The 22,682-nt window shown below is 43.1% G+C and overlaps 3 protein-coding genes across 9 annotated transcripts in view; 2 read left to right on the top strand and 1 right to left on the bottom strand.

Moving 5' to 3' along the window:
* Positions 1-382: 382 nt before the first annotated feature.
* phf13 (PHD finger protein 13) lies at positions 383-6,426 on the top strand. 2 transcript variants are annotated; one of them, XR_006376108.1, is made up of 6 exons: positions 383-862; positions 1,731-1,832; positions 3,334-3,513; positions 3,599-4,019; positions 4,109-4,422; positions 4,578-6,426. XR_006376108.1 is itself a non-coding variant. In XM_044180411.1 (5 exons), exons 1-5 carry the CDS (start codon positions 818-820, stop codon positions 4,339-4,341), a joined length of 981 nt encoding a protein of 326 aa, XP_044036346.1. In that variant the 5' UTR covers positions 383-817; the 3' UTR covers positions 4,342-6,426. The 2 variants fall into 2 exon arrangements, 1 of the variants encoding a protein (XP_044036346.1); XM_044180411.1 differs by having other exon boundaries at positions 4,109-6,426.
* A 98-nt stretch (positions 6,427-6,524) lies between these two features.
* LOC122868435 (dnaJ homolog subfamily C member 11-like) lies at positions 6,525-13,910 on the bottom strand. 2 transcript variants are annotated; one of them, XM_044180389.1, is made up of 16 exons: positions 13,759-13,910; positions 12,913-13,042; positions 12,617-12,690; positions 12,396-12,497; positions 12,066-12,194; positions 11,830-11,952; positions 11,554-11,627; positions 11,244-11,433; positions 11,022-11,107; positions 10,328-10,444; positions 10,068-10,223; positions 9,742-9,811; positions 9,493-9,550; positions 8,795-8,937; positions 8,582-8,711; positions 6,525-8,439 (listed from the first exon to the last, which is right to left on the bottom strand). In XM_044180389.1, exons 1-16 carry the CDS (start codon positions 13,882-13,884, stop codon positions 8,414-8,416), a joined length of 1,734 nt encoding a protein of 577 aa, XP_044036324.1. In that variant the 5' UTR covers positions 13,885-13,910; the 3' UTR covers positions 6,525-8,413. The 2 variants fall into 2 exon arrangements, with proteins under 2 accessions (XP_044036324.1, XP_044036334.1); XM_044180399.1 differs by lacking the exon at positions 13,759-13,910 and adding an exon at positions 13,562-13,736.
* Positions 13,911-17,296: 3,386 nt separating this feature from the next.
* Positions 17,297-22,682, top strand: part of LOC122868406 (calmodulin-binding transcription activator 1-like) — a 56,652-nt gene continuing 51,266 nt past the window's right edge. For 4 of the 5 annotated variants that reach the window (XM_044180332.1, XM_044180350.1, XM_044180324.1 and 1 more), the window contains exons 1-2: positions 17,297-17,448; positions 19,509-19,604. In XM_044180332.1, coding sequence (XP_044036267.1) covers positions 17,424-17,448; positions 19,509-19,604 — 121 coding nt within the window. In that variant the 5' untranslated portion in view covers positions 17,297-17,423. Of the gene's footprint in view, positions 17,449-19,281; positions 19,413-19,508; positions 19,605-22,682 lie in introns of those variants that run through there. The other variant, XM_044180358.1, reaches the window with a different exon arrangement.

The following is a 22,682-nucleotide window of genomic DNA, read 5'->3' as shown; positions in this document are numbered from 1 at the left end:
CACCCATGTGTTTTGCTTATTATTGCTTTAGCATTTGGACGTTTGACCCTCGCTGTGCAGAATGATTTATGTGCAGCGTTGGACACTAGAAGGCTGTTTTCACATTCATTTGTTGAAGAGGGGAAGTTTCTCTGTGCTCACGAGCATGGTTATGTGACTAGTTTGGAAACCAGTGGTGGTCCAGTATGCAACTCTCTAGCACATACACTGAGAATGGGCTTTTCATGAATTAAAAATATTCTTCAAAGCAGTATTTTGATGGTTTGAAACATTTCCGGAGGGGATCTTTAAATATTTAAAGCACAACAGACGCTGCTCACCAAAAGAGGGCGATAATGTACCATTTTCTTCACTAGCTGCTATAGCTATAAACAAGAAGAAGAAGACAGGCAAATAACCCGCTGGTGACAGCCAAAGTGAACCGCTCCCCCAACAGTGAGCAGTCAGTAAATAGGATCAAACGGACATTACCGGACAGCTCGGTGGGACTACAGTAGTAACGTTTCCCGTTTACGGGAGGCACGTTTTCTAACTTTGAGCCGACTAGCTAACTTACTTGGTTGGTTCTCGGCCCTAGTTCAAGTAACGCTATCGTTAGTGCTGATGGCAAACTGAGTGAAGACTGTTGCTTCGACTTTTAGCCAAAGCAACGTTGACGTTAGCTATAACGTTAAGTTAGGTATCTAGCATTGACAGTCTATGGTATCTAGGCAGCAAAAGCTAGGTAACCTCGGTGTTTACAGTCGCATCGAGTAGCCCGTTGCTCTAGCCTGTCACGTTATCGATAAAACGCCAGGTGGTCGGGTTGTTAGTAAAGATGGGTGACATAAACCCATCGACATCCCATGCATTTCAGTCGGAGGTAAGTGTTTTGTGCAAGTGTTTTACATTGAGTAGTTTGCAGTCATGGCTAGCGACGCTAGCAAACGTCAACTTGTTCGAGGTTGTTGCCACACGATGTAGCAGCTGCTGATTAGCGTTAGCTTACTGCGCTAATGTTGACATAATGTTAGCTACTGGTGCAGAAATTAGATAAGTTACACACCCTAAGTATTGAGACAAGCTTCGTTCAAAGTGTCAACTTTCACTACTTAAACTTGACATTGTGTGCGAGGATGAGTCATTAACGTTATTTCAGATGATAATTTGTAAGACTGATGTCGCTAAAGCTAACTAGCTTAACGTTTCATCGAAAAGAAAACATTCCATCATCATTGCAGAGCATGCTAACATTAACGTTGGATAACTGAGCGTTATATTCACGCCATCTGCTTTTATCGTCAGTTAACAGTTGGCCAACACTGATGCTATCATTACTATCGGTGACTCTGATAGTCTTAAATTTAATTTAATAGTTTTGTTTGCTAGTTAAACTCCACTGACATTTGTCAGCAGCTAGCTTCTTAGCATTAGTTACTTATTTGCTGTCTATTGCTAGCCGACCTAGCTAACATTAGCTGTCGTTTTTAGTCGGGTTAATCGGTGGGGGTTGGTAGGAAGGTTCACAGAGAGAAATGTGTCGATGCTATTAATCGAACTTTAGACTGTATTTGTCAACATGTTATTCTTGAAGTTTAGTTCAATTTTGTGACGTCGCATCGAGCCAACGCTGAGCGGCAGTTTGCACAACGTTATGGTTATGTGCGGATCAGCTCTCGTTCATGTCAACGCCATGTCGGGATGTGTAGGTTTCATGCAGCTGATGTTTCAATGACGTGACTGTGTTTCAGGGTTTCAGTCCGCCACACAGGAGGAGGAGGACAGTAGAGGATTTTAACAAGTTTTGCACCTTTGTCTTGGCCTATGCTGGTTACATCCCATACCCCCAAGAGGTGAGTACATGAGGCGGTCAGTGCCTGTACATTTACCTTCACTCAGTCACCTGTATTGTTGGGCTAAACTGGCGCGTTTTACAGTATAATGTTATGCGCTCGTTTTAATCAGCTACGTTACATCTGAGGACTGTTGTACAGATTTACACTGTTTCTACATGTAAACAAACTTAAGTAAAATAATCAGCCGAGGAAATGTCCTGATGAGGTAGACAAATCTAAAAACAAAATCAAATGAAAATAGAGATACGGTGGATAACAAAATGCTAAAATTCGTCATGGAGGGGGGAAAAAAGTCCCACACTATGTTAAATGAAATAAAAAATATTTGTTGTAAATTAATGAAGACAATACATTAACAAAGAATCTCAATGAAGTGTTTATGAGACATTGAGTTCTCTTTTGCTCATTGAATTGTGCCTTCTGTTTGAGGACAGGGAGGGAGATAGCCAGACAATGAGATTATCTTAAACAGATTCTTTTGTCTCTGTGGTTTCTCTGGCTTTCTCTGGAGTATTTACTTTAGTTTCAGCACGCCCTCCGCTAAGAACTAACCTTAGAGTTTTCTTGCTTGAAAATGACACTCTTCCTTTACCGTGTCATTTTGTTTGAAACCAAAAACAGTCATGAAAGTGTGACAACCTTTTTTCAGTATGAGCACAATTTCCTTTTGTCAGAAGTGATGTTGGACAAATTCACTTCCTCAGCATCAGCAGCAGAGATTTATAGCTTCAGACTCATTTTGTTCAAGTTGTGGTTGTTCCTTCGAGGTTTTTTTTTTTTCTCTTCTCATCGTGTTGCTCTTCTGTTTCTCTCTCTAATACGTGTTAGATTTGTTTTCATTTCCGCCCCCCCGGCCTGTGCACATTTCGTCACATGGTGCAAGGCTGTCTTGTCACTTGTGGATACTCAATGATAGGTCTTTATGTGCCAGATCTCCTTGCTTATGCAAATGCAACAAAATTGTTTTCATGTAAGAATGAGAGTTTATTCAGGTTTGGAAATTTAAAAACGTAATATGATAAATAATACTGCCCCACATTAAAGCTGTTATGATAGTACTTTTTTCATTACTAGTTACTCATTAAAATGGATTCATAACGCCAACTATACTGCATTGTTACGCAAGGGAATTTTGACTGTATATGTTTGTGTGTGCTGGACACACACTGTTTGTTTGTAATTACACTTCATTTTGAATGAGTACTTTTTAGTGCCAATTAAAATTCTAACAAAAGGCAGCCAAAGCTTCATATTCTGAAGCTGCACCTTACCCACACACAGACCTCTAAACTAGTAAAGTATTTCATGCTAATCCTTGGTTCAATGGCAGTGTATTGATTGGTAATCAGGACTATTACAGGATACGGTCATCTTATTTTTGAGTGGATGAATGTTTGCAAATAATTGTCACACACATTTAGAATCTGTCAATCACCAGTTTTATCTCCCAGTATAAGGATGCACTCACTGATCCCTACTTCTCCATTTATTGTTACAGGACTCTCCACTACGCAGTAGTTCCAGCCCCCCCAACAGTACAGGCAGCACAGCTGACAGTGATGGCTGGCCCCCGGGACCCCCAACCTCCTGCCCCCAGCGCCCTCCCAAGGTCCCCCAGGACAGGAGCAGGAAACGTCCACAGCCAGGAGCCACACTGTCCAGTCACACCAAGAAAGATGTGAGTTGAATTGATGTCGCATCATTAGCCTTATATGTTCACCTTCATCCCTTTTGACATACGTGCCCTTTTTTCTCTTCTGCAGCACACAATCACCACCCTGCACCCAGATGACCGCAGGAAAGCTGACAAGCTGAAGAAGAAGAAAAGGAGAAAGGAGAGGGAGCATTCGGCTGGTGAGGAAAGCGGGGTTCAGCAGGCCCACTCAACAGTCCCAGAGCTGCACTACCCCGTCTCCTTTGGTGGGCAAACGATCAAAGAGGAACCTGAAGACGATATCAGCATCCCCCTCCACCCCCAGCGTCTGCCTAACCCAGCCCCCTGCAAGGAGGAGCCCAAGGAGGAGCGTCGAAACTGGGGTGGTCAAGACGTTGAAGAAGGGGTGGTAAAGGTACAGAAGGTGGAGGGCTTTTCAGGAAACAGAACAGTGTTCCGCCAGGGGAAACAGGTGGTGTTCAGAGACGAAGATGGATCAGGAGAGGATGAGGACATCATGGTAGACTCAGGTAAGGTTTTCTATTAGTGCATATATTAGTGTTACAAGTTTGACATATTGAGCAAGCTTAACTCCATGTATGCACTCTTTTCTTCTCAGATGACGACTCGTGGGACCTGGTGACGTGTTTCTGCATGAAGCCTTTTGCAGGCAGGGCCATGATCGAGTGTAACCAGTGTCACACCTGGATCCACCTGTCGTGCGCTAAGATCCGCAAGAGCCACGTGCCAGAGACATATGTGTGCCAGAGCTGCCGAGAGACACACGGACCCCCAGATACCCGCCGCTCCCACCGCTCACGTGTAGGCCCACGGAAACATCTGCTAGACTGATCCCAGGCCGTACCCTGAACTCTGACCCCTTCCACTCCTGCTTCCCCTCCACCTGCTGAACTGACCCTTCCTCAAATTCAGGTCTTGCACCCTTCAGTCTCTGTCCTTCATGGTCAGCCAAGAACCCACATTTTCTATAAACACTTTGGTGGACCTTTTCCCAAGCCCTTATGCCATTTGAAAACAGTTTGAGTGCTATTTTAGATTTACTAAGGTTTGTTTCTGCTTCCCTGCAGACTCTGTGCGTAAGGCAATCACTGAATGGATGTCTGTCTGTAGATGACATTAGCATAGCAGCAAACCGCTACTGACTACGGACTTGGTGTCTCGTGAACACTGGAAACATTTGAACTGCCATATGGAGAGAATAGCCTCACAACTGCCACCCACTATGGTGCATGCTGGGATATGTGGGAAAGACAGTTTGCACATTTCTCACATTTTTTACGTCTTTCTGATTAAACTGGATTTGATTTCTCTAAGATGCCTCTATTAATGTTACACAATTAACCATTTCAAATGAGAAAACAAGTCAAGCCTTGTTAATTGCTTCAGATGGTGCTATATTATTAAGCTGAGGTATAATCCAATAGAACAAAGATGTAGGATAAGAGACTAGAGTCTGCATCTGCTTCATCTGTTTGTTGTTCTGTTTTGTTATTTAAGACATTGTAAAGGAATATCATTGAGGCTTTGAGCCCGTACACCTGAACCAAGCGCTTGCTCCTCTTCCTTCTACTTCACAAACTGTCTTCCAGCCTTGGCTACTCCTCTGAATCAAGATGTTATTTGGGCACACATGGAGCTTTCACATACTTTGCTTTTCAAAAATGTTTTAAACAGTGTTCTTATTTCACCAGAAGTCTGTCTCTGAGGAGTTTATTCATGATAAATAACTTATTTCACAGATTTGAAAAGCCAGATACCTGCAAGATTCAGATAACATGACAAATTTTTCAGTCAACTGGTTTTCAGTTAAGGTGTTTTCTGTTGCCTCTGTTCAGGATTGAATACTTTTGTTTTCCAAACCGTTAATTAAATGTACCTTTTGTTTAACTGTTTCATGCTCAATGACAGTTTTCAGAGACAAGTATATTTATAGAAGGGAACTCCTATGGCCGTCCTGTTTAAGCATCAACAGAAAAAAAGCTATATTAACTGGAATAGCGTTAGAAAGATTCACTCGAGTCCTGTTGAAATTATGCATGTGTGTGTTTGTTTGAATGGTTAACACTGTGTACGGGTGTTGGCAATGCATGTGCTGCTATTAGTTGTCTCAACTGAGCTGAGGTATTTTGTAAGATGGAGAATTGGATATCTGCAAAGTACTATGGGCAGGGTCGGGTTTTTTTCATTTGTATCTGAAGGGTCAGATCAGAAGAACAGATCTCAGAACAGTCTCTTATCACCTCTCACTAACGTTTTCACAGCAGTATTCAGTTACTTCCATAATCAGTGGGTTTAATGGGAAAAATGTTTTTTAGGGCACTGTTTCCCTAAAACTTGCTGCAATTTGAATGAAAGATTTTAAGCTTTGTTATTCATGTGCCATCTGCTGTTTCTGATTATATAAAAGCCATACTGTAGAATGACAGATTTTAGACTCAGAACTTTGGATATTAGTCCAGGACGGGGTTTTACAATGCAGAATCAATGACTTGACCAGGGAACGACTAACACACACAATGAATGTTTGGTTTGTAAGAAAAAAAACACAAGACTTTCTAAGAGTTTAAAGTGGTTAAGCTCATCTCTGCACTCTTGTCTTCTGGTATTTACAAATGTTGGCTAACTGGTTTGTACCCAGCAATCACCCAGGTCGTGATGTTTTCTAGACGTTTCAAAACCTAAAATCATTTGCTGTTTCTCTGGACAGTCACGTCTTGAAGAGAACCTTGAAATTTTAGCCTGCGTCTTTAAGACATCAGTGTAATTCATGTTAACAGTGCTCATTGTGATACAGCTCGTTTATTCTGATCCTGAGTTGTCCTATCTTCTTATTGAGAAAGCGTTGTCTGTACTGTGGTGCAAACTGTTTCTGTGAAACTATTGTAATCTATTGTAAATAAAGAGTTACCATTTTAACTTGTTGCTTTTTGTCTTCTTCTACAATATCACAGTGCATTTATTTATTTTTTTAAACTGGCTGGTCCATCTACATTTCTCTTGAAAGCAAGCAAGAATCTGATTGGTTCATATTTATTGTAATCTTTACAGGACAGTGAACACAGGCTCCTCAGCCATACAGTACATTTACCAACTAATGTGGGTCTGTTTGGACGATGGATGAGCAGTCTTTCTGCAGGCCTCATGGTGGCACTAGAGCAGAGGTGACCAGCTGACCTGTCAAAATACTTTACAGAACATTTAAAACAAAAGAGAGAAGACAAATACTGCAAACATGATCAGTGCAAAATGGCTGCTGCAATGGTGACCCCAACGCAAGACCGTTATGGATCTCACTCTAGAGACGGTCAGAGACAGACATCCCTCCAACTAAATACCAAAACTTATCCACCTCAGTGCTTATGGGTTTTTGTTTATTTTTATTGTTTTTGTAATTTTTCAATGAGAGCACCACTTTCATGACAACTAGCCTCTAATATGTGTGTAAATACTGTACATTTTGTGCAAAATATTACCTTTTGTATTTAATAAAATGCCATTTGTATGCTACAGTAGTGGTTTTGATAGTGTTTTCAGGGATTCCCCCAACAAAATGAGGAATCGTTTACTAACTCTCTTTCGCGTTTCCCTTTGTCGTTACAGTGTCAATCCACCTTTACAACTACTGACATATAAACAAGTTGGGATAAGGAATAAAGTGTGATTAAATGGGGGTTCATAGTTGTAATGTGCATTTGATATTAAAATCGCTGGGACTTCTATGCAACAACACCTATCTATATCTGAACAGACAGTGCAACTTAGGATATTAGATTTCCAGACTTCAACCTCACTACTCTGAGCCTTCATGAGGGAAAGTGTTGACCTACGCCCTCTACTGGTCACATTCCAGCCATAAAATAGGGCTTAGTGCTGGATGTTCACCAGTGAAATACAAACTATAACCTTTGATGTATTAAAAATCATTGTAAGAAATTCTGTTTTGGCTGCAACTGCACAGATATAATCAATGAACACTGACACAATTCAAATCTAAGTGGAATTTCTGCCTTTAAATTGCAGTCTAGCCTGAGATATTTAAAATCTGTACGAAGAATTCAAGCCTGTCTCTCCTTGGTTGGTTCACTACATCTCTATCACCTTTCCTCTCTGCACAGTCCCTCTCCCAACTTCCATATCCCAACCGTCACAGATATAAGTTTTAAGCACCAGTTTACACCTGCGGCACCCCCATGAGCAGCAGACATGTCACTAAAAGGCATAATAAATTAGGATGAGACATTTCAACAAGTAAACAAAAACTTGAGTTACACAATCAGTCCTCAGGCCCGGCCAGACTCAGGGTCACTGAGACATGTTCCTGCATTGTGTTACTCTAAACAATTGCATGAGTTAGTGAAATGACTGGTATGTTATAACATTATTAGATTCAAACCTACCAGGGTGATACACATACAGGACAAAGATTACAATGATATGGGGAAAAACTACAGCACAGCTCATTTGTATATACTTGACATAACAAATTCCAAGAAACTTGGTGCTCATGGTTGATGGGAACGTTCACCACATCCGCAGTGACTATCACTCCCTCTGTGTAGTGTATATATAAAACTATGTTCAGGGCCAATGTCTGATCTCCTGCAGCAGGCAGATATTTGAGCAGCCTTGTCAGGTGTAGCAGGCTAGAGACACAAAGGGTTAACAGCCTTGTAGAAACTCTGAGCTGACTCCTGTATTCTGCTGAACCTCGGAGAATGCCCACGGGAAAGGGAGGAGTGGAGGAACTCGATAAACAGACTCACTAATACCATGACAGAAGAGGACCAGAGGGAGAGAAACAAACTTATTGTTGATGTGTCCCCTCCATTCTTGTGTTCTCCTGTTTACACAAAGTCTGTTTTTATCTGCATTTGCCCTCTGATGCTCCAACACTGGTGGGTTCCTAGGACTCGGACTCAATTCTATGAGCTGAAAAGACAAAAAATATATACATAATTTGAAGATAGATGCAAGCATATACTGTAGGCTTTAGTCATGTTGTAATTAGCGTGCAGCTACTATACTGTATTATAATAATACTGAGTCTTCATTAAAGTAGCTGCATACTAACATTGCTTGGGTATCCGTAGCGACTCGGTGTCTGCAGAGATCACTTGGTGCATGACACCTCTGAACTGGTACAGCAATTTGAGACTCTTCTCCTCTCCTACACAGGGATCATAGAAGCCCGGCAACCCTGCCTGCACACAGAGAAACAACTCATATGCATGCATATAGATTTGCAGGTAATCAAATGGACACGCTGACATGTGAACACACGCACCTTAGAGGACTCGGTGAGAATGAGTTTGGAGTCCTTGACCAGGCACTGCAGAGGCACAGTGACGTCGATGACCTTTGCTTTCTCCTGCTTCTGGCTGGTGTCGGACACAAACTTTCCATACCAGGCATTCAGGATGATCAGGCCTAGACAGTAATATGCAGTGTAAGTGTTAAGAGCTTTCATGTCACTTTGGGTGTATATATATATATATATATATATATACTAGTGGATACCAGTCCTATGTCACATCAGTCCTGCTACTATGTTAGCTTGATATCATTACTACGTAGCAATTTCTACCTCTACTTCTTGGACAGAGCATCTAGAAGGTGCTGTGAAAACATCCCATAAAGTGACTCTTCAAATACTCATATGCAACAGGGAATACATTAGCACAGTGACATCACAGTTTTGATTTATACCAGTGTACACTGGTGTTCTGTGCACAGACTTACAAGCTTAACCTATGTAAACACTGCAGCATGGAGATGGGCTCCATCATCATCATTCACAGCAGTAGATGTCAGAAGTCAGACTACAGCTACAGTATGCTACACAGTTAACAGCAACCACGAGAAATGTGTTTCAATTACACACTTGGATTTTTACCAAGTTTTGACTGGCTGCAAACTAAAAAAGGTTCTCAGTTTCCCAGCCTGGTGTAGCGTCTGTGTGTATGTGTGTGTGTGTTCCCTCACCCATCTTGGATTCTTCCGCTTCTATGATTCTCCTCACAGACTCCTGCATCAGCAGAACCTGCAGAGGAGCCGAGGGAGATGGAGAAGGAGGAGGAGTAGGTGGAGGAGTGGAGGAGAACAAAATAGAATAGGATAGGAGAGAGAGAGAGGTTTTCAGACGAGATGAGGAGAGCTGAAGCTCGAAACAATCAATGATCCCCACACACACAATGAATAACTTTGCGTTGGCATGTGAGTGCAAGTACTCACAGCAGACTCTGCCTCCTGCTTCTTCTTGGCGATGTCTGTGGCTGAGCTCTTCCTCTGCAGCTCCAGCTCTCTGAGAAGCACAGAGACACACAAAGCAGACATCAACAATCACCCACTGGGATTCACTGTGGAGGCACTCTGTGATGACAGTGTAAGTGTGAAAGAAACCCCAGATAGTATTAAAGGCACCCACAACCAAAATGTTGCATTTCTGCACAACTCGGGTCTGATGGACGTGAACTTTCACGATCAAACTACTGTTCTACTACTGTGGCAAAGTGAGAAGCGAGGGAAAGAGAGGTTATGAGGACAGGACATGTACTGACTCCTCTTTCTGTGCTTGTGTATATGGGATGATGATCAGTCTGTGGATGGCCATGTAGACCAGCAGGGGTCCCACGGTGGCGTAGAAGACAGCACTGGGCAGCAGCTGATCTGTAAGGTGGACTGGAAACAGGTACGTTTGACTGGCACGCGCCAACCTGCATGGAAACACCAGCACAAATACACACACACACATTAGATAATTATGCAGTAAGATAAGGACCCACAGGAGAATGAGATCATATTTTGGGTTGGCTAGTACTTGATCTTGAGCGTGACTCCCTGAGGAACCCCGATGCTGACAGTGGCTGACAGGACACTGTGTCGGCTGATTTTCCTCTCTGCTCCATATTCCACCACAGTACCAAACCAGCCTGTCCTGGAAAGGGAGAAAAATGAACAGCGACCGTTGAAGTTAGGCAGCTACTGAAGACAATGACACGGGCAGAGTGGGACAGTATATTATACAGCCAGTACAACCAGAGATTAAAATGTTGTGGGATCAAATATGTGTGGCTGATGGCTTTGTTTTTTAGAACTTGCATGTTTATTTCTTTTATTATGAGCTTTTTTTATTTTCCTACTTTGTTGTGTACTGCTTTTTATCTCCTGCAGCTCTTTTAATGTCCCGTCATTGTCTTTCATTTTCCTAAAACTGGAAAGCACTTTGTGTTTCTCTCTTGAAAATGTGCTCTATAAATAAACTATTATTTTTATTATTAGCAATAGAATAGAATAGAATAGAATAATAGAAGAGAATAACTTAATACCAAGCAGAAAAACAGTGTTTTCAGCTGGTGTTAAGTTGCTCTTTGAATTACTCACAAGGAAATCCCATCTGCTAATCAACAGAATTTATTTTTTGCATTGCTGTATTTTTGCACAGCGCCTGCCCATTAAACCAGTTGATTTACAGAGAATAAGTCCTTTGAGACGAGATAAACAGACATACGTACTTCACAGAGCCTTTAACTTTGGTTTGGTCCTCATCCTGGAACTTGTACTGGTAGCTCATCATCAGGTAGGAGTGAGGCACACCCAGCTGGAAGGGGTGGGGTTGGGAGTGAAGTAACACAGGCTGCATAAGTCAAATTTCAGTTACAGTGCAAACCAAATGTGTACTGTATATGCCTGCCTATATACTGTGTATATGCATTTGTGCTTGTGTTTGTGTGTACCTGCAGAGCTAGAGTAAAGTGGCTGCTCTTTGTGTCTCGGACCAGGCTGGTGGTCATGGCGCTGTTGGGCCCCCAGCGCCACTGCAGGTAACCCATGGTGTTCTGATCCAGGTGGCGTGCCGTCATCAGAGAACAGCTCGGCCGCAAACCTCGAGGGGAGAACTGCAAACCGCACTGTGCTGTCAAGAAACTGGACGGTGAAATGACAGAGAGGAGATAAAAAGAGAGAACATTATAGAGATGGAGAATGCTGGTCATGTGTTAATACAGTATGTACTATAGTCCCCTATATCAAACAGTCAGGCCTTACCACCGTGGAGTGAGGTTGCGAAACACCTTTAACCCAATGAGAGGTCCAAGTATGTCTCCTGCACCAAACTCCACCTACAGAGACGGATGCACAGAAACAAGTGATTGCAGACGGGCAAGTCTGTGCCAAAATTACAAAAACAAATCTGTATCATCCCATCTAAACATTTAACACAAAGCATATTCAAAATACCTCTTTAAAAAATGCCTCTGTAGGTTGTAGTTTATATTTGTACTTTATATATTGCATGTACTTTGTGTGTGTATGTGTGCGTACCTCTCCCCAGCCCTTGGCTGACGTAACCCTTCGCACAGTCATGTTAATGTTGCCCCCTCCATTCCCATTGTGTGTAGAGAGCGAACCAGATAGGACTGCTGTGTCAGAGTTCGTCAAAGGAGCCTGAAGAAAGACAGGAAAGACGCGCCTGATAACAGAGAATACTGCAGTGGCCCTGGCCCAGGTAAGCAGCTGTGTGGAAGGTAAATGCTACGTGAGTGTGTGTTTTGTTGTACCTCTATGGACTGGGAAATGTGCATCTTGTTGATTTCAATATGAGGAAATCCTCCTCCTGGCATCTCTTCAAAGTCCTCATCATAGCGGTCAAACAGGTCTGTTGCGTCCACACCCACACTGATGGTGCCCTGAATAATGAGGGAGTGAAGGGGAGAGATTGACAGAATTAATTAAGAAAGAAGGAAAAGGGTGGGGGACATAATGAAATGAATGTGGAAACCATCCACAGTCAAAACAGTTATTTAGCCATATCTGCATAAAAGTGGTGGCCCACACAGAAAACACAATGAAGTTGACAAAGGAATGTGGTGTAGTTGTGATCAGAAAACCTTGGGGTTAGTTCTTTGCTGCAGTCTCCTCTCTTCTCTTTCTCTCTGCAGCCTTTCGTACTCCTCTCGAATTTCTGCTGGAGTTCTCTTCCTCTCCACCACCTACACAGCATCATCACCATGAGTTATTGGTAGTGAAGATATGTTAATACTGTATGTATAATGGAGCAGCAAAAACACTCAACTTTAGGCAAAAAAGTCATGTTAAACAGAATACATACCTCCCAGCCTTCCACCTCCAGCCCTTTCTTCCCAAAGATGTCATAGATGGCTCTGGAGTGAGCATCACTCAGCACTGAGGGGAAAGAGGAAAACGGTTCCGTTTCTGTAGATGTTTTGTGTCTTTGTCTTTATGTTTTTGTGCTTTTTATTGCGTTTTGTCTGTTTTCATGCCCTGGTCCTGAAGAAATGCTGTTTAATTTCATCTGTATTTTTTGAACTTTAAGTTGAATGGCAATAAAAATGTTGAGCTAAATGGTTTAAATTCCAATTGGTGCGTACCTGCAAGCGTCCTTACCTTCATATGCCTGGTGCACCTGGTTGAAAAGCTGTTCAGCCTGGCTTTTCAGCTCTGGGTCTCGATGTTTGTCAGGATGGTAGAGCATACACAGCCTCCGATATGACGCCTTTAGCTCCTCCAATGTAGCCTGTGACAAGGGATAGGACAGGTCTCACTCCTGAGTAGGGCTCCAATTAACATTTATTTTTTATTATTGATTAATCTGCCAAATACTTTGTTGATTAACTGATTAACAGTTTGGTCTGTAAAATTCAAATTGCTAGTTTTTGTCCAAACAAAAAAAAAAATTGGTGAAGGTTAACTTAATTGACTAATCTATCCATTTCAGCACCACTCCTGAGTGCTGACACAACACTGCTGCATTAAACCATTGTATTTTTAAAGAAACTGAAAAACAGCCACCCGTCCACTGACGTTAAACAAGGAATTAAAAGTGTGATACTGTACTTCCTGTTAGGCTATGGTGTCTACCTCAGTAACTACCTAATGCTACCTAACGTTATCCAGTTGAACGGCCGAGTATTAGTCCTAGTCAGGCCTCTCAGTCTCCCTAGTTTAATGAAAACGGAGATTTGAGAAGGTGCTCAACGACGCCGACATAACATCTTAGAAACACTGCCTGCATTCAAGTAAAGTAGATGCTGACATATCTTGCATGTTCATGCCTCTGCAGCATCAACCGGTCTCAAGCTCCACGGATGATGGTGCTGATGAAGAAGACCGTTATTCAACTGAGGGATGATGCACCGACTGCAGACCACTTTCTCAATGGAAATCAACCCGACACTCACGGCGAAAGGTCCGTCACCATTCGGCGTCACTGTAAAACAGAATCAATCGTACCTCTTTCCTGACGTTGAGTAGAGAGTAGTAGTCCTGGTTATTAAACTCAAATTCATCATCTAAGGACGCCGCCATGTTTGCGTTTGGTGCGGTCCCGCCCACCCCTTCAGTGCCCTGGAAGCTCATTGGTCAGCCACACGAGGAGCGGAAGTTGTTCTGTCGCCCTCTGTTGGTTGTGTTTGAGCTCAGGGCGAAAGAGGTTTGACACCTCCGTACAAGAAGACAGACGATTGTGAGGAGTGTTTTTCTCTGTAGAAGGTATTGCATTTGTCAGAGTGTAAAAAAAAAAAACACCCGTCTCTGTCTTTTTACTTTTTTTTCTTTCTCACTTAAAACAGTAGGCGGCTATCGTCTCGTCTAACAGCGATCACCGATTCTCAATGCTGATCCGCTGAACAACCACCGTCCATTAACAAGACTGTTAAACTAGACTTAGCTGAAGTGGAGCAATTACTTTAATACTCTACCTGGTGCGTTTTAAGTAATTTATAAGCTATTCAACGAATTACACTGCCAGCAGTTCAACAGCTGCTATTCTCCATTCACCTCATATTAACTGTTGAGTCGAAGTGTGTTTCCCCTTACCTTAACCTGCACAAGACCTGTTTAATCTGCTTGAGGGTCCTGGGGCAAAAATGAGCTGCTGGTCCCCCATTAACGCCTTGTTTCTGCTCCTCTCTCTGCATTAAGTAGGCCTATATTACTCCTGGAATACAACCTTGCCCCAGGTTTGCTGTGTGGTAATTTGATTAAACACAAATTGATTTAGGAATATGGAACATAACACCTTATCAGACTAAGTAATGACGGTCTTAAAACTAGATTTTGTTACTGGGCCCTCAAGATCAGGTTATAAAGCTGGACCACCAAAGGCCCTCATCATGTATGTTAATGTTGTGCTTGAATAGTGCATATTCACAAACAAAGTTACAGATAGTTAAATTGCCACAAATGAATTGCCACAATGTGAACCTGGGGCCTTTGGGGACTGTTGGGGGTCTAGACCCTGGGGCAGTTGCCCAGTTGGTAATCTCAATTTTTTCAGTGATGGAAGAAGTATTGAGATCTGGCACGTAAGTAAAAGTGCCACAATGTATTCCATTTGCCTACAAGTAAAAGTCTGACAGGTGTTATCAGAAAAAATGTATCAAAAGTAAAAGTAGTCATTATGCAGAATTCCCCCTTCAGCAGGCTGTCGTATAAGTGGTGGAATGTAACTAAGTACTTTACTTAAGCAATGTACTCAAGTCCAATTTTGAGGTACTTGAACTTCACTTAAGTATTTGCATTTTATGCTACTTTACACTTCTACTCCACCATATTTCTGTAGGAAATATTGTACTGTTTACACCTCTACAATTATCTGTCAGCTGTAGTTATTTTGCAGATTAGAATTTTGTAAACAAAACATATCAGGTTATAGAATAATATTGCTAAGGGCTGAACCAAACTAACTAAACTAGCTTCCTCAGGACCAGCAACAACATTAAAATGCTGCTCACATGTTAATGCATCAGTAATAATATAACTGATATATATTGATATATAAAGAAATATATAACATAATAAATGATATAACAACACTGACAGGAGCGTTGCAGCAGATATGTTTACTTTTGATGCTATAAGTACATTTTGCTAACACGCATGTGCTTTTACTTAAGTAACATTTTGAATGCAGGACTTTTACTCATAATGAAGTAGGCTATTTATTTTTTTTAGTATTTTAGTAAAGGATCTGAAAACTTCTTCCACCTATACATCACATTATTGGATTATTATTACTGATGCATCAACATGTAAGCAGCATTTTAATGTTGTTGCTAGTCATGGTGGAGCTAATACAAATACTGTTAGGTAGCTTAATCTATAAACATGTGTTTTATTTTAGATGCTCACTTTATGTTTTGGATGAACATTTTAATCTGACAAGCACCAAGTAACTATAGCTGTCAGATCAATGTAGTAAAAAGTACAATGTTGTGTTGTTATGTTGTGAATAAGACTCTGTTCCACATCAACCTCAGAGCTAAAATGACACACAGCACTGAATATTTGCTGTAGATATATTAGACCATTCTTAATTGATTATTTGTCTTTGGAAGTGGAAATAATTGAGTAAAGTAGGCTACAGATACCTCAAATTATAGGTGCTGTGCTTGAGTAAATGTACATATGTTCCACCACAACTATACCACTACTCAACATAAGAGTTTAGTTCGATATTCTGTTCATATATGTTATGGTTTCCATTTAAAAGTTGTAAGGAAAAAGCTGCCAACCTCAATGCGGTGCATTAATTGTAGGCTACAGCGTTGTTGTTTATGTGAACTGACAATGGCCTTGTTGTTGTACGTTTTTGCATACAGCATCATTCCTTCCATCGGACGACGACACACGTTTTAAATTAAATCGATCTATTTTTTGGCTATCCTATACATGTTCCTCATTGTCATTCATCCTGATTGAACTCTGTCGATGCCAAGAACCTTGTGTGCCTCTGCACTTAGCGGCGGCGCAAAGCATACGTAGCTGAAGACGAACCATTCAAAACCTCAGTTTTCCGCGAAACGTGTCTACGGAGAGGATTGTCTCTGTCAAACACAAGGCTTTGGTGCAAAGGCGATATTCTACCCCGAGGCACCGAGTGACAGTGTGGGTTTGAAACAAGAACATAATGGTGTTAAGCCGGACTATTTAGAGGGGATAGCCTAGTGTAAAACGGTAGTATCAATGAGAATATTGTGATAGGCTCGTTATAAACTTAACTTCCCGGGATAGTACAGCAAGGATACAACGGTTTCCTGCTAAAATAGACAACAACAAGGGGAGACGGTGGGCATGTTTTTCATTTGATCCTATAAGTTTTCACCTGACCTATCATCACTTCAATTCAATAACACGGCTCAAAGAAAGCAGGTGGTGACTGCGCACAGCCTGTGCAGGCGCGCGTGGAGCTGTCCTTTCAGCACCGCGAGCTTCAGCACCACAGCGAATGACAGCATCCGCGAGCCCATCTAAAAATCTAAACCGCGCATCTAAAAAGTGTCTTTCAGGCAGTTCTTTTCATGTAGATTCAAGAGGGGTTCATAATTTATGGTGAGACGCGACCTTACATCGCACTTTCTCAACAGTCCACTGGGTTTGCATGTGAAGAAATGAGCGTTTGTATGTGTGTAACGTGTTTTTGTGTGTAGGCCTACGTTGTATATGTGTGTGTGTGTGTGTGTGAGAGAGAGAGAGAGAGAGAGAGAGAGAGAGAGAGACGATGATGAGCATGATGATGATGCTGTGGGAGGCTGTCAAGGTGTCCTAGAATACAGACGTCGTTCGGTGACGTGAGAGGAGAGAGACAGCGGGGAAGAGTGCGCGTGTACGTCAAGGGGCGGGGCCAACGGGAATAAACGGAGGGATGGAGAATTCCGCGAGTCACCATCACGGATCCCCGCTGTCAATCCTCACTGTGTGGACCAATAGTCTCGCTGAACGCGGCAGGCTCGTCCCCCACCCCTTCTTCTCAGCCCCGCCCCCTCCTTGAGCTGTCCTCTCTGTGCACGCGCGTGGTCTCCCCCCACCACCACCTCCACCACCACTAGGTCGAGTCGAGGAGGAGGAGGAGGAGGAAGAGGAGGAGGAGGAGGGATGAGGCGCGCGGCGGAGGGGAAATGGCTGCCGAAAACAAGCCGGAAGGTAAGAGAGAAATAACGGTTTTTATTTTGGGTGGTAGAGTCTTGCTATTCGGGGTTCAGACGAGGCGATGAAGGGACGGAGGCATACAGGGGAGAGAGAGATAACGGCAGGGCTTTCCCTTTCTTCTAGCCCGTCCCGAAAACACGGACGCTGGTGCTGAACCAGCGACTGTGTGGAGCACGGTCAACCGACAGCAAATAAATAACGGAAGGAGAGTTGTCCTGTCGGTAGGCTCTGAGTGAGTCGGGATAGGGTAGTTTTTCACCGTCCAGTGCTTGCCAGCGTTTCCCCTGAGTAGCTGGTTTATGAGTGCTTTTGAAGCGTTTAGCATAAAAGGGATGGGGATGAGAGTGGTTCACGCTGAAGGAATTCAGATGCTTTCTGTGTGTGTGTGTGTGTTGATCTGTCTCTGTATCTCTCTTTAAGCATAAAATAGACCATTGAATCTAGATTTCCTTTCTTGACAGGCACACAACCTCCGGAACCAGCTGTGCACTTTAGTCACAATCCAGTGTTGGTGTGTGTGTGTGTGTGTGTGTGTATGCGTGTGTGTTTATGTTTGTGTTCATTTGGTGTTGGTGTGTGCTTATGGTTGCTAAGGCAGTGAAGGTGAGAATTGGCTGCACTTGGTGTGTCTGTGGGGGTGGGGGTGGGGTGGGGTGGGGGGTCATATCATGTATGAATTCAGTTTAAATTTGTACTCCCCCAACTAAACTCCTGGGGTCATTATTGTCATACACGCTGTTCCTACTGTTATTCATTCATTCATGAATTATTTAAGGGATGACCAAAATCACCATGGATATATTATCTCCATCTCAACTCATGGGTTTATGAAATCTTTATTCCTTACTCAGTGTGTTTGACATTTGTTTATAAACATCCCCTGGTTGTTAGTCTGTTCTAAGTATCGCTGTCTTTTCTTGCGTGTTCAAAGTACTGATACCACACATCTCAATAAACACAACAGCTGAATTTGTTGTTATGGATGACACGCAGTTCCTCAGCAACTTAAGAGCTAAAAAGACATACAGCATACATTTTGCTGTAGACATCATTTTTATTATTAGACTATTCATAATGGATTCTTCTGATCTCTTCCTCAGCAAAGTGATACTGAAAATGACCGGAGGAGTCTTTGGCCCTCTCTCCACTAGGGAGCGATGCTGAGCAAGATTTCTCTAACGGGCGATTTTTTGATAACTTGAACTACACAAGTAGTATCGTACATTTGTGAAGCACATTTTCAGGCGAACAGCACTTAAAGTCAGACACACATACATACAAGCGTGAAGGCGAGCATGCAGAGTGTAGCCAGAGGCAAAGGGAAGGCCGTGGGTTGAGAGTCCCGTTGCGTGAAAAGACAAGAACTGTAGACAACTGAGACAGATGCCCCATGGGCCGATCAGCAGGCACTGTACCACTTAAGTATAAAACCATCCCCCTGCCCCTGCTGTACTGTACCTACACACACGCAAACCAACTCATGTCACAGTATGAGGAGTTTTTGTCCATTGGCCCTTGAGTGTTATGTGTAGAGAGGACATAATAATTTACGAGCCTCAGCCGTGCTGAATGAAAGCCAAGTGAGTCGCAGGAGCGAAGAAGGCAGGAGACAGCTATCCACTCTGTCCATCCTGGCAGATGTGCGTGGCGCTGATCAGCAGAGTACACTAGTGGGCATGAGAACAACATCCACCATATAGCATGGCAGACCATCTCCCTCTGCGCTGGTTGGTCTACTTTGTATCATAGCAACAGTGGTCAGGGAAACAGAGAAATGATGAGAGAGAAGAGAAACTAAAGCTGGGTACAAGTTAGTCACACACATGGAGGCAGTGTATCTACTGTGGCCAATCGATCAGGGGACACAATGGATGCAAGTTAGTGGATCAGAAAATGGATCAGCCCACATGCATATCACTTGGAGTTTTGTTTCTGGGCTTTAGAGGAGGAATAACGAGGTGAGGTGTGCTACTGCCAAGGAAACCAACGTCTGGAGCGTCTCCTAAATATGTCTCTGTCTTTGTCTCTTTCTCGCTCTTTTTCTCTCTTTGTAGGACTGAAGAAGATAAGAAATCCAGAGCGAATGGTCAGGATTGCTGTTGGTTACACAGGACACACCCCTCCCAAGAGTGATGACACTGACGCCAACAGTAAGAGACACACAAACACTCTTCACACTGTTTGTGCGTGCGCACATTTGTCTGTAGCACAGGGTGACTCTGGGAGCAAGTATAAAAGCCTTCTGGCAGAATGATGTGATGCGGGAGCTGAGGTCTCCTTCTCATCCGCTCTGTAACAGATCACACTTACACCTACATACACACGCTCACACACACACATACACAAAACAAACACACACTCTATCTCTGTGTCTCTTTGCTGAGACGTCATTCCAATTCAGCTCTGTTACACATCATGTTTATTCATGCATGCCAGTACAGTACTAGTGGGCACACACACACGCACACACACTACTGCACATAGCCATAGAGAAGGCAGCGATTACTTTGGCTATCAGTAGTTTATTGTCATACCTAATCTGTACACATGGCATTATGTATCTATAATCCTCAATGGGCCTGGTTAAACTAGAGGTGAGATGGAGTGTGTAATCTGGGGTCGCCGCATGGTCGTGTATGCGTGCGAGTGTGTCCTGGGCATGTGTGTGATTGCTGTGGTGTGTTAGAAGGACTATAAAGGCAATGATTGCTTTGATTGGTTATTGATTTCAGAGGACATGATGCAGATGCATGTCTCTGCCTCTGTGTGCGTGTGTGTATGTTAGGGGGACAAATTGGAGGAAAATAAACAGATGTGAGGAGGAGCAGGCAGACACGCTGCTTAGTGAGGTGGTGTGTGGGGTTATGGGTATAGAGGGGGAAGGCATGTGGAAACACACCCGCAACATCCCCAACCCCTTTTTCCATTTCAAAAGGAGCAGATGGCCTCATACCTGCACCAGACCCTCTTATTTTGTTAAGAGGGATGAAAAAAAACGAGACGAGATCACAAAATAGCAAATAAAGAATTGAGAGAAAATCTGAAAAACAATAGAATAAAATAGAATAGAACAGAGAGTTCTGTTTGGGATGGCTGTTTAGTATGAGCTGAGACTTCCTGAGCCTATCCCTGTCTCCTATCTGTTCTCACGTCCCAGCTGGAGGATTACTGGAGGAAAAGTTTATCAGCAGAATGATAAAATTAGCATGCACGCCCATCTCTCCCCCCCCCTGCTCTCCCTCTTTCTCTCGTCTCTGCCTCCCTCTTCCTGCACTCTCGCTCATCCCATGCTATGCTCCCCCTTTTCTTCTCCCTGCCCTGGCTCTCCCTCCTGCCCTCCCTCCCACCCCTCTATCTAGCTGCTGTGCAATGAGCCTTTCTTTCTGTCACATTAATTTCATCCCGAAAAGGGGGAAAATGTGAAAATTTCCCCTGACACCTCCTAATATCAGTAGGGGGAGAGTTAAGAGTTGCATTTGGAGCATTTTTCTCTCTCTTTACTGAGGAGAGTTTTATAATTAACTGACAGCCATCTCACAAGGGCATTGGCTTGTTTCTGTGTTAAATATGGAGATGACAGTTTTATGAGGTAAAATATTCATCAGTCGGAGGCCGCCCTACTGTGTGATTCCAGTCTAAATTATGGCATTTGATAGGCTACCAAAGCAATGTTTCACTTTGGTCGAACATTTTCACTTTTTAGCACGAATACCTCTATATGACTTAATGAGCCAGCAGTTCCACATTAGCATTCAGGCTTTGTCACACTTATGGACTCTTTTTACTAGATTAGCAACTGAGTGAGTGATCTATGTACAGCCAGAATTTGTGGCTTACTGCTGAGGGACTCACATGAGGCAATGCAGGTATTGAAACTGTTTTATTATTTCAAATATAAATATGAACAGCACTGAATTTACATATTTAGATGTGTTTTCTCCGTGTCCCAGGATGGTTCATTTTCCTGGGTAGCCAGAAACAAAAGAGAAGTTTTTGCCCCATGTCACACCGTGGTACAGCTCCACTGAGAGCCATTTGGAACAGATGGAAAAGACGATTGCGACAGTTCCCAGGCTGAATTTTTTAAAACAGGGACGCATTCTCTGGTTCAGGATTGTTAGAAATACAAGATACAACCCTTTGGGGTGTAAAAGCTCATCAGCATTCAACAAATCTGCAAAGTTGGTCTGCCATTCCTCGTCAGCGGGGAGAGTAAACGTGACAATAGGTTAAGATGATGGTCATGTCCATGAAGCTGTGCTTTGAAAGGGATTTCGGTACCAAGGTCACTGGTATAAAAAAAAACCCTGCCACTCTGGGACAAATACTGTGATGTGTGTTCTTTGATCGGCAGGCACTGTGTGTGTACGCGTGCGTCTGTTTGCATGTATGAGCGTGCACGTGTGTGTGCGTGTGTGCGCGGGTGTTTGTGTGTGTGCCTACGCACGTGCAATGGGCTTGTTTGATGTGGTGGTTCTGGTACATTTCAAAGGCGAGGCTCTGATGAGAATTCTTCAGAACAGCAGGGGGAGGGGAGGGGTTATAGCCAGGAGGGGTGGGGTTTAAACACTGATTGGCATTCATAGCAGAGAGGCTGGAGTGCTGCTAAAAAAGAAATTAGGCTTTAACTAAGCTGCACCATTCAGCTGTTTAACTAAGCTGCTGCACCGTTCAGCTGTTTGAAATTTTGTCTTCTCAGGCCTTCTATTAATAAATGCATAATTGATTAGGGGGAGCATACGTGCCTGAACACACTTCCTACTGACACAAACACACACATGCTCAGACACCTACATACTCACATGAGCACACATACATAGACCCCACTCCTGTCCGGCTAACGTAATTTTTTCTCTTGGCATCTTTGTGTTACCTTGTTCCATCTCTTGTCCTTGCAAATTTTTTACTTTCTAAATCCTCTGTCTCCTCTCTCTCTCTCTCTCTCTCTCTCTCTCTCTCTCTGTCTCTCCCTAAGTTTAGTTTTCTTCATTAACTGTCTCTCTCTCTCTCTCTCTGGCTCATTGTCTCCCTGCCTCTCTCTGTCTCCTGCTCTGACCCTCCTACCCCACCTATCTCTCTTTTTCTCTCGCTCTGTCATCTGCCCTCAGGTAGAGTATAATTCCTATCTTCCCAGGGGAGTCATGAATGGACGCCCTCTACTCAAATGCTTATCAATAACCTTTGAGTGCTTGCTCTCTTTGACTTCTGAGCGGCACACCCGTTGGGCA

The sequence above is a fragment of the Siniperca chuatsi genome, linkage group LG2 (assembly GCF_020085105.1).
Source record: "Siniperca chuatsi isolate FFG_IHB_CAS linkage group LG2, ASM2008510v1, whole genome shotgun sequence".
Taxonomy (NCBI): domain Eukaryota; kingdom Metazoa; phylum Chordata; class Actinopteri; order Centrarchiformes; family Sinipercidae; genus Siniperca; species Siniperca chuatsi.
This window is presented reverse-complemented; position numbering and strand designations above follow the sequence as displayed.